The sequence below is a fragment of the Plutella xylostella genome, chromosome 18, assembly GCF_932276165.1.
Source record: "Plutella xylostella chromosome 18, ilPluXylo3.1, whole genome shotgun sequence".
NCBI lineage: Eukaryota > Metazoa > Arthropoda > Insecta > Lepidoptera > Plutellidae > Plutella > Plutella xylostella.
Window position 1 is genome coordinate 3,287,699 of NC_063998.1, and position 12,426 is coordinate 3,300,124.

The 12,426-nt window shown below is 35.4% G+C and overlaps 1 protein-coding gene across 1 annotated transcript; it reads left to right on the forward strand.

Moving 5' to 3' along the window:
• The first annotated feature begins 1,030 nt into the window (after positions 1 to 1,030).
• On the forward strand, positions 1,031 to 3,779 carry LOC105388853 (dnaJ-like protein 60). Its single transcript, XM_038114060.2, has 6 exons — positions 1,031 to 1,240; positions 1,310 to 1,403; positions 1,578 to 1,723; positions 2,072 to 2,257; positions 2,963 to 3,065; positions 3,455 to 3,779. The coding sequence occupies exons 1-6, from the start codon at positions 1,182 to 1,184 to the stop codon at positions 3,551 to 3,553; spliced, it is 687 nt and encodes a 228-aa protein (XP_037969988.2). The 5' UTR covers positions 1,031 to 1,181; the 3' UTR covers positions 3,554 to 3,779.
• The last annotated feature ends 8,647 nt before the right edge of the window (positions 3,780 to 12,426 follow it).

Here is a 12,426-nt window from a genome sequence, read left to right on the forward strand (position 1 = left end):
TGTCAATAGGCGGTTGGCTGTTTTTTTGAATTTTCTTATTAATTATAAGGATAATCTAGATAAAAGCAACAATTTACGCTTGGTTGCAATTAGGAAGATGAAGAAAAATATTCGTTGTCAAGCTAGTGAAGTTATTTATCGAGTTTTAATACAATGTTTAGCGGAACATCAAGCTGGACACATTTTGTCGAATTTGGAGGATGTTTACGCTCTTACAGCGTCTATGACGGGTATGTAGCATTGTACAAATTGTAATAACTAATTTTTTACTAGTACCAACGCTTTATTTATCGATAAACCTAGGTTTAGAGCCCAAGTCGAACATTGTTTACATACCACTGATTGTAGGTTTCATCTGGTTTCAGTTGAGTCAAACCTTAACATTTTGATACTTGAAGATATATGTTTGTTTACTTACTAAATTCACATTGTGTGAATTTGGGGGGCATTGTGTAACTCAAAAAGATTTTTTTATTTTATTTTATACTTATATCGGATCAGCGTGCCAAAGAGGGCAAAATATGGAATATTTCTAACTCCTGGAAGAAACAGAACTGGCCCTCCAAAAAGAGAAATTGATGTCTTTACTATGTGTGCCCTTCGTCAACAGATCCAGTTTTTTTATACAGTTGTAATAACGTTATCTAAATAAAATATTTATTGGTTTCACTATTAGCCTTCATATTAACACCTTCTAGCTTGTAGCCTGTGAGCTTTTTTGTGGATGGTAAGTTGTTTTTAAATACATAAATAGGTAGGAAGTTAACAGGCAAAATTACAAGTATCAAAGTCAGTTATGTTTCGCTATATAGGGTTGCTACATGAAAGATAGCAGTGCCCTCATTTAATTTCAGGACTTAATAGTTTCACTGTATGTTAGCGAATCTATAGACATGTCCCCGCGGCACGGGCCAAATATGTTGAATACGTGTTATTTATCTCAGAATAAGATATTTGCTCTCTAGCATATTTTTAGATGAATGCAATATCCGAACGCTACTGACACTGACATAAAGACAGTGTAAATGTGACGTTTTCAACTTCAAGTTGTCAAAACAACTTTTCCTTCAAAATAAATATTACAAAATCAAAAAGTTACACAAATCAAGGTTTAAATCCAGTAAATCGAACATAATGCTCGACTATTTTCAAATGAAATCTGTTAATTACGATAACTAGCTATGCATTACATAGTGAAGCCAAATTTAACACCCATTAGAACATTTCTTAGATTGTACAGGTAAACGATTTTGTATTTCAGCTTCTTCCAGCATTTTTACGTGGATATTTATGCTATAAATTGTTACAGCATTATCAGGCGCAGTCATTATGATGTTCTACGATTAAAGAAAAATTGTAGCGACAAAGACATAAAGGATGCTTTTGTAAAATTGAGCAAACAGGTAATTTCTATTCACTATATTGCAGGTATCAGTATGACTAGCAGTTATTTGGTATAAATTATATGAGAATGTAAAGCTTAATTAATATTTTATCTCATATTGATTATATACTTTCCTGGATCAATATTCCATAGGTACACTTTTTAAATACATGAAAATTTCCATCCATTCCAGTATCATCCAGATAAGAACAAAGACGCGAATGCACACGAGCAGTTTGTCCGCATCGCGGAGGCGTACAACATCCTCGGCAAGCCCACCAGCAGGGCGCAGTATGACAGCACCACATACGTCTCACACACCTACAGAGCTCAACAAAGGTAGTGTAAAATGCTATTATGCCTGGAAGTGATAGTTCACCGTTATGTCCCTGGAAATGTTAACGGTACTGATAGTAGTTAGCTTTGTTAATGTATATAGCCATAAAGTCATAGTGCACTTTGAAATATGAGTATACAATCAAACCTGGATAACCTTACAAAGTCTGAGCTTGACAATTTTAAATGATATTTTGTGCCTAACTATGTGATATAATCATAATCAATAAAGTTGATTTATACACAAAGTCATTGTGGTGCCAGATATTAGGTTCACAGGTTGAATGTTTGATAAATACTGCTATCTCATAAAATACCTACCTAAATTGTAATTACATATTTTATTTTCAGCACAAGTCAGAACCAAGAATACTACTACACTCAAAACAAGGACCCATATGATGAGTTTCGTGAATACAGACAGAAGAACAAAATGTATGAGCACTCCGCAGAGAACAGGATACCGAAGCATGTTATTGTACTGCTCTGTGCTGCATTTGGACTGGTCGGCCTAGTGGTACAGATGATAGTTATAAGGTAAACATCATTTTTCGTTTTTAGCATGTCATGTTGATGAAAAACAGTGGGCTAAAGACTAGATTTTTCTACTGTGGTTAAAAGATTATTTGGTCCCATTACCATAGGATATGTCAGATGTTATACAAAGAAACTCTGATAGACACTATTCATACTATTTCCTCCACCGGTACACATATACACCACATTACACTAGTAGATAAATGCCATGGCATAGGGACCACATTAGTGGTTGCCGATTGTTTGCTAATTATGCTTTGGTTTTCAGTGCAAGATACCCTGAATATGCACGAAAATATAATTGTTACAATACAAAAGTTACAAATAGTACTAAGTCTGAAGGAAAAAATACAACAAGACAAACATTGTACGATAATAATTAGCTGATGACTTTTAAACACAATTAGGACAGTTTCAAACTAGCATAAGTATGTTTCGCCTCAGTGAATCGTATCAATATACAAGAATAAACGCGCGCTACTTAAAAAAAACAAACGCACATAGGACAACTTTTTACTATTTCAACTGGTGCTGTCGTGTCAGTATCAAATAAATATCCTAGTCTGAAACCGCATATCAAATAAATATCCTAGTCTGAAACCGCATATCAAATAAATATCCTAGTCTGAAACCGCTCTTACTTTTGTTTTACTGGTTTGTCATTCTTTGATGCCTAGACTGAATGAATATATTATTGAACTTCAGGAAATCCTTCTTCATGCACCGTGAGACACTAGAACAGACTACAAAGAGAAACGCAGAAGCTCTCGCGAAAGTGAGGGCTACTGCTGCAGAGAACGGGAATGAGGTGAGATGAGATGAGAATGTATGAATGTAGCAGTCATCTGCTTGAGCCTGCTATTTTATTGAATCACTAGCTCGTTTATTGAATGACGGTATTCAATTAAATGACTAATGGACAACTTGTCAAGTCGTTGAATGTAACGTTCAACGTCTTGACTAAACATCCTTTAGCGAAGTCATTGAATGGGATACAGCTGACTTTGTAATGTTTCGTTGGAATGACCATGAGTTCGCAACCTAAAAATTAACCTTACTTTCAATGAACAAGCTAGTGATTTAATCAAATAGCAGATTCAACCAGATGACTGGCTCATATACAAAGGGTGTTGTGGAAGTTTTTCATTCATGGTAGTTTTGTGACAATAACCAATTTATCATTAATTCATATTCCAGTTGCAAACGAGGATATTACTGGAGAAGATAGTGAGCTCAGCCAACCCGACAGTGGCCACCGCCTCGCTCGGACAAGCGCTAGCCAGTGACGACAAGTAAATCATACTGTACTAATAAATCTGCCGTAAACTTAGTCCCCCTTATTGTAAAACGTAGACTGAAGATTGTACTGGTTTAGACCCGATTGTAGCCCAAAGAATTCATCACAACACACATCACATCACGACCCATGACGTCTCCATTGCTGGGGCACGGGTCTCCTTCCAATGAAGGAAGGGTTTTAGGCCTAGTCCTTAAATAAGTAGTAAGATTTCATACAAATCAGCAATTTAAACCAGAGCTATCTTTAGTCTTCTTTTTATAATAAGGGGGATAGGTACGTAACGTATAACTATTTCTAGTTTTACCTCAATGTGTTGTGATCTTCGGAATGGCTATACTAACGTTTTGACAGCTTTATTAGTACTGGTACGTTTTTATTTTACTCTGGACATTTAGCACAATTTATTTAATTTAACGAATGCCGTTAGTTAGTAAGTACTTTACAGAAAGAGACTTGTACAGATTGTAAATATAAAGAGTAAACGTTCTTACAAGAGTAAAGCTTTTCACTCACTTTACTCTGTACCTACAGAAGAGTAACATTTATTACACGCCAATAATCAGATTCTAAAGGATATAGGCCTCTCCCAGGGAGACTCACAATACTATGTCATCATACCTCTACCAGCTCCCTGTATAAAAGGGCGTCCCACGTTACGTTGTAAAAAAGTGTAGTGAGAATTGTAATTTGTCTTAATAAAGTGGTATTGTTTTAATGTAAATATGAATAGATTACAGATATTTATCTAAAATTAAATTTGACATACAGAAAGTTTTAAAATAAATCTTTGAAATGTATTTCTAGTTTTACTTACGTTTACTTTTTCATGTATAAGGTTCGGTTTAAAAAATTTAACGTTAATAAATTCCAGGGACTTTTCCAGACCGATATCAGAAACTATTGAAACTCAATATTTCGTATTTGATGAAAATATAAAGGTATAGTTGTTAATTTTTTTTTTCATTACCTATAACTGCTAGGCCTCAAGTTATTTCGTATATATGTCGCAGGCATCTGGTTAAATATCCTGTTTGAGTGAACCACTAGCCCGTTCATTGGATGGCGCTATTCAGTTGTATGACTAAAAGACAACTCGTCAAGTCGTTGATTGTAACGTTCAACGTCTTGATTGAACGTCATTCAGCGAAGTCGTTGAATGGGATATAGTATAGCAACTTTGTAATGTCTGGTTAGGGTGAACATGACCAGACAAGAGTCAACAAAAAGACTATGTTACAAAGCTCTTATCTCACAAATTAACTAAACAATAACAATAAACGTACCTTCATATTTTTGTTCATAATTATCCAGTTTCGCCACAATTTTTTCTTTGAAACTATCCGCCCGCGGCGTAATAATAGGTAAATCCATGTTGTCACACTATTTTAACACAAATAACGCACTTTAAAGCTAATTTATTTGCAAAAAACTAACAATATAGGTGCTGTTTGTGTCAGCTGTTAGCTGTTAGACGCCATATTTGTTTTGTTCACCACCTGACTGATTTTAAGTCAGCTAACTAGTTGGACGTTTTGTGATGCTTGTGCAATCAACGTTCGGCCTAGTCATACAACTAAGCAGCGTCATCCAATGAACGGGCTAGCGGTTCAATCAAACAGGAGATTAAACCAGATGCCTGCGACATATATATGTCGCAGGCATCTCGTTTAATCTCCTGTTTGATTGAACCACTAGACCGTTCATTGGATGGCGCTATTCAGTTGTATGACTAAAGGACAACTCGTCAAGTCGTTGATTGTAACGTTCGACGTCTTGACTGAACGTCATTCAGCGAAGTCGTTGAATGGGATATAGTATAGCAACTTTGTAATGTCTGGTTAGGGTGAACATGACCAGACAAGAGTCAACAAAAAGACTATGTTACAACGCTCTTATCTCACAAATTAACTAAACAATAACAATAAACGTACCTTCATATTGTTGTTCATAATTATCCAGTTTCGCCACAATTTTTTCTTTGAAACTATCCGTCCGCCGCGTAATAATAGGTAAATCCATGTCTTCACAGTAAATACTCACAAATAACGCACTTTAAAGCTTATTTATCTGCAAAAAACTAACAATATAGGTGCTTTTTGTGTCAGCTGTTAGCTGTTAGATGCCATATTTGTTTTGTTCACCACCTGACTGATTTTAAGTCAGCTAACTAGTTGGATGTTTTGTGACGCTTCTACAATCAACGTTCGGCCTAGTCATACAATTGAGTAGCGCCATCCAATGAACGGGCTAGTGGTTCAATCAAAAAGGAGATTAAACCAGATGCCTGCGACATATACAAATCAGCCTTACTAAGATTATAATTATGTTTTCCAGGGTCACTTTACTAAGAAATGAGAGAGAAAGTATTCGATGCTTATGTAAATATAATATATTATCATCTTTGAAATATTTAGTAAGTAAACATAACAGATTTAAAATATTATTCTTAACCAATAACCGCTCTGAGGTTTCATATTTTATTTTATTTATTTTACCACACAGGCATTCAATGAAATCTGTTATAAGGCGCACAGATAAAGAAAGTACTTACACGAAAATGGCGGACGGGCACAATGACAATGTCACAAATACTATCCCGCCGTATTTATTGGTATGTCCCTCGTATGTCCATACTGGCCTACTCACATTTTCATATTGTTTCTTTCTCTGTGTGCATTGTATTGATTACCAACCTACCTATTATATATACTTATATCGTTAAGGCCATATTACATATTGTTATTTTATTAAGGAATAAATTTCAGTTAAGGCTGTCACTAAAGCTGGAAGAAAATCAGAATCTGTCAAATCTAGTGAGGGGGGGTTGAGGTATGCGGGGCGTTCTACGGACAATGACATGAAATTTTAACATAGTACTCGAAAACATAAAAGTGAAGACATGCCACTTTGTTAAAAATATACTAAGTAAGTAATATTGTTTTGTGATACGAAAATATTTATTTTTATTTGAAAGTATTTTTAATATTTAATAATTAATTATATATAAAGTCGTACCCGCCGATATTTATACAGGTTGTTGCAAAAAGGGTTTAATACTATGCCGAAACCTACGTGTGCAGCATGTTATTGATGTTATTTCTAAGCCAGGAAATGAAATCAGAATGTAAAAAAATCGCGAAAATATTATCAGAGTTTAATAGTTCAGGGTGTTGTATTAAACTCTGCCCCCGTGTAATAAAAAAAAGTATAGTTAGCCGAAAGGGCGTTACTCAGGCGTCACTCTGAAAAACTTTTGTCCTACGTAATTTTTTATATTCATGAAAAAAACGCTTCTTCATATAATTTTTTTTTGGTCACGTGACCTTTTAGTTAGACGACCTGTTTTTTTTTGGTGTTTCAAAAGCAGAACAGTAGTTTGCAGAACTCTGCATATACAGGGTGTCACAAAAGGTTACGTAGCTGGCAAAGGGATATGGGGAGGTCACCAGAAAAATAATAACATGTAAGTACCCCCGCAAGGGAGTACATTAGTACAAGGCGAGAGTGTGTATTTTTTTTTAAGTACTTATGTGTATTTGGGATATGATAGAAATAATATTTTTGTTTCTTAAAAACCAAAAAATTTACACCTTGCTGCGCTCTTTTGCTCACTGTAAGTACACCTACAAATATTGCTGTATTAAAAAAAACGGTTTTGTTATAACGATTATAAAAAAAAAGTTATTTTCATGTCAAGGAGTCATTTACCGAATTACGATTTCACTCAACAGCAGGTGAACTGAAAAAATAAGTTCTAGTTCTATCATCACTTTAGATCGCAAACATTGTAACTCCACTTTTCTCGGCGAAAAGTACTCTTTGGTGTCAATAGAAACGTTTTTTGAATTCACATGTTTTCCTCTTTATTCGAAAAAAAAACTGTATTCCGCATTTTACCATTTGTTTTCCTCTAAACCCCAAACCGTGATTTTTAAACAAGAAAACTTAGTAATTATACCCTTTATTCTCATATACAACGTGCGATGTAGGCGAACGTGAACGAAAACTATGCAATAAGCCTTTGTTGTTATTACTACTTTAGTGAATTACAATAACACACTCAACAATGTTAATTTTTTTTTGCAATGTTATGTTGTTAAATTAAGATCTAATATTTTATTAACATGAAGTTACTTTCAACTTTTTTTTGCATCTATGCGTCGAATCACAGCATGACGGCTGCTGCAGCTTCCTGCTGTCCTGTCCTCCAACCAATCCCACCAGTACTGCAGGTTGCGTCGAATACGAGCCATTCTCTTCGACTTGACAAGACAGGTGCTCCCGGAAGGATCATAGATCGCACGGAACCCGTACCGTATAGAGGCAACGGACTCCTTTGCAACAGCCCCCCAGATTCGGAAGTAGCCCATGCACTGCATGGCGAGCACAGCTGCAGCAATTTTTTCGTAATGAATCATTGGGATGTCATCCCCGAAGGAGGCTCTCAGCCTACCTCACGACCTGTGTGACATTAGAAAAATGCACTGTGCTAACGCCGTTTGCGAGCTTGATTTGCAGGACCGCGTTGTATGCCAAGTTCCACAGCAGAGGGGTCCAAGACCTACCGCTGTTGAACTCCGCAACTGAACTTCTTCAGTGAAAACAAACCCTCTCTTTTCGCATCCTTAATAATTTCATACGGAGTCCCACAAGGGAGTATCTTGGGCCCAACCCTGTTCCTTCTATTTATTAACGATCTCTGTAATTTGCATCTTCCCCAAGGTACCATTGTCTCTTTTGCTGATGACACCGCCGTAACTTTTTCCGCCAAGTCATGGGAGATGGTTCAAGTTGTAGCCCAAGAGGGGCTTAATAGTCTTCTAGACTGGCTGGTCTATAATTCTCTAACTATAAATACATCTAAAACCAAATATATAACTTTTTCCCTTCGTCAAACATCACAACCAAAAACTGCAATAGCTCTTAAAGCACACACATGTAAAAATCGTACCCTAAGCCACTGCAACTGCCCGAAAATATTGCAAACAGATAATATCAAGTATTTGGGAGTAGTTATTGATAAATATCTAAATTTTAAACTTCACATAGAACATGTTACTTCTAGAATTCGTAAATTGATCTATGTATGCAAAACACTTCGTCATGTAGCGAAACCTATGTTATTGCGCGTGGTTTACTTTGCACTATGCGAATCAGTTATTTCATATTGCATAACAGTGTGGGGTGGAGCTGCAAAAACTATACTGAAACCACTGGAAATAGCCCAACGAGCTATTCTTAAAATTGCTACCTTCCGCCCAATTCTTTTTCCCACTGCCGAACTATATAAAAATGTCCAGGTTTTATCAGTTAGAAAGATTTTCATCCTAAACACAATTCTCCTCCAACATTCTGTCACACCATATTCAGAAATAAAGAAACGCCGCAAAGATAAAATATGTATATTACCACCTTCAAATTTTGCATTCACAAATAGATTTTTTTATCACCTAGGCCCATTTTTGTATAATAAAATAAATGCATCCCTCCCAATTCATCCTCTAAGTCGCTACGAAGCTAAAACCATAATCAAAAAATACCTTTTACCGATGACTTACGATGAAGTTGAAATCTACCTCTCTGGTTATGCTTAGCATGTTTGTTTTTTTATAACGTTACAAGTGGACAAATATATAAATATACACTTTTATCTTATATACACACGCTCACACACATATACACATACACATACACACACACACACACACACACACACACACACACACACACACACACACACACACACACACACACACACACACAAATTTATACACATCCTTGCATGCTTTTTTATTTTAAAAATTTAACGGTACTTTTAAATGAATTTGAATTGAATTTAATAATATAATATTAATCATAATTATAATTGTAAAAATCAATAATGTAACTGTAAATTAATGTACAATTCCTTGTTATTCTTCTTTAAACCCCGATAGACGGGGTCGGGCCTGTTGTTCCTTAATACAGGTTTTGTGTAAACCTATCTAGGACGACAGCTAATCCTTAATCAGCTTATGTACGGTGGCCTGCGCCTAAAAGTATACAGGCGGAGTTTTTGAAATAGCGATCTCAAGCTCACATGCTGCTCAAGCACATCCACATAAACACCACTGTTACACACATCACACACAACACGTCCCCGGATTTATAACAGATTTAGATGGTCCCTTCATCATCAGGGATCGCTATTTTAAAAACTCCGCCTGTATACTTATAGGCGCAGGCCACCGTACATTTTTAAGATAATTCTAACATTAACCATAGTTGTTTTAATTAAGTTAAAATAAACTAACAAACTATTTAACTATCATTGTGCACGTATTTAAAACTGTACTTTAAAGAATTCAATAAATAAATTATTATTATTATTAATGTACTTGTTAGACACGTATGACCTCTGTCAATTTTCTGCAGATGACGAGATAGAGAAGACAAGTGATGGTATACAAGAGCCGCCCTAAAGGTTCGCCCTCTAGGGGATAGAGTTGAACGCGGTTACTATTTTTAAGCAAACAGCCAGCGCAACAACTCGCCCGTGGTTCTTATCCTGCTCCGACAGTGAACGAACGCAAAGTATTGTACCCACTATTCGAATCCGCATTTCGGATGCCAAACTGACTGTCCGAAAGGTCGAAACCGTACCACCACAGAGGTATGACTCGTTCGAAGAGCTTATCAGGCTCTTACAGCAATCAGATGTGTCGGTATACTGAAAGATAATCTACAGGTCTGCTTTATTTATTTAGGAGCACTAATGGCCTCCTTTCAGTCATTGAGTCACTGGCACTCAGGCTGCGGTTGAACAGGAAGATAGACTGTCTAAACAAATCATTTTTAGGCTAGTTAAAAAAAACTTTAGGTGGGTAGTATGCCAACTAGAACTACAAATAAAACAGTATTTTTGTCTCCTCTAAAATTTGGTCACGAGGAGTTACGATGATTACGATCTAAGGTGACGCTGACGATATTTTATACAAGGTATTGAAAAAAGGGTATAAAGCTTAGCCAAAAGTGGATTTAGGTGCCATTCTGATCCACTTTTCTTCTACAATTTTGAAAATTCACGTAGCAAAACCTTTTACATAGAAACTTATTCGATCACGTGACTTTTTACTATAGAGACCGAATTTATTTTTCGAGAATTTCCAAAACTTGGAGAACAAAAGTTGTTCAGAATAACCCCTGAGTCAAACCCTTGCACAGTATACCCTTTTTGCAACATCCTGTATAGGTAATATCAGGTTTATAAAAGACCTGGGCCTGTAGAGTGAGACTCGGCATGGGGAGTCATAATTTATAGATCTTTTAGGTTGCAGTGGCGAATGGGCACTGGTAGCCCTGCCCTTTTCTATAACTATAACTATAGGTAATTTTATGGCAATTAGAAAATGGTAAAACATTTATCTATTTGAAAAAATCATTAAAAATATACATAACCTATCACCCTAATTTAAAAAAAAAATTCAGCCCTTACTTTAAACTTATAACACCCCTCTATTTCCTTCAGGGGTTAAAAAAACCTGTGTATTTAATATTTTCTTATGAGTTTTTTTTTAAAAACTAGGCTCTTACATAGTTGTACATAATATTATGCGGTATTTTATTCCACTTGTAACGCATAAAATTCATAGCTACAGTAAACATTTCATTTTTTTCATGGCGAGATACAGTCGCACTTAACCGCTTTTTTGCAAAGCTTGTTAAATAGATTTAAAAAATTATGTAAATTTTAGATCTTCAATTTTTTAAAATACTTACTTATTTTTAACAACCTGTAGTGTACAGACTACCACATCTTAAAATATATATATTTTTAATTAACTACGGTTTTTGGTTTCAAATAAAACAAATTATGAACTTACTTTTCAACACCCTGTATATTGTGTAGCTTACCTACCATACACAACCGTTAAAATAAAATAAATTACCCCTCAGAATATAAACAGGCTCGCGCTTTGGCATACTGCATTGACCGTATAGTTCTTATTCGGAGAATCTAATAAGTGTCATTATGTGCAATGTTTACCTTTATCTATGCATCTGTAACTCTATAGTAAAAAATGTAAACAAATCGAAAAGGCGAAATGTTTTCTAAGAATTTTCGGCTTTTCTGCATCTAAAATGATTAGAAAATTAACTTTCCATAGCAAATGCATATGTATTATAATACTTGTAGTCATAATTTGTTGATTTAATCAGTTTTTGTGAAATATTTGAAAAAAAATAAAATGGCGTGGGTATCGCTCCTAACAGGCCGCCACCAGGGCGACGACTGAAGAAATCTGAAATCTGTCACGGTGTCATCATTTTTAAACCGGAATTTATTAGTTTTTTGCAAAAAAAGTTGACTTCTGGTCCATTAAATCCAACTCTTTAAGGTAACTTTGTTAAGAATTTAATTACCTACACATACATATAAGATTCCATGAAAATGGGCCCTCTGATTTCGAGGGTTTTTTCATAATAAGTCAAAAAATGGCAAAAGACATGGTGTGTTTGCAATTTTTTTTAACATACTTATTATAATCCTGCACCAATTTATAAGCAACTAACATGTTCAGTATAGCCTCTGCTACAAAATATATTTTTATCAATGTGATAGAAGCCACCGTTTTTCCAATCTAATCAAGTATATCAAGCCGACTTTAGCATTTTAGCTTTAGGGATCCCCTTAAAATGAAATCCAATGGCACAATGGTGAAACGTCCAGAGATGACAGTAATGGATCGGGTTAAATTTATACAGGGTGGGTCTTTCGTAGTAGGTCACAGACCTGTTCATGAACGGGAGTTTATAAAGGTGCGTTGTTACATTAGGTATAACAAAATTTATAATGTAACAACTCATCCCTGTATAAACTATCGCACTT

Coding starts and splice junctions, on each gene's coding strand:
- LOC105388853 (XM_038114060.2), top strand. CDS start 1,182: ATGCATTACATAGTGAAGCCAAATTTAACACCCATTAGAACATTTCTT. Junction 2,258..2,962: donor GTACAGATGATAGTTATAAG/GTAAACATCATT, acceptor ATTGAACTTCAG/GAAATCCTTCTTCATGCACC. Junction 3,066..3,454: donor CTGCAGAGAACGGGAATGAG/GTGAGATGAGAT, acceptor TTCATATTCCAG/TTGCAAACGAGGATATTACT.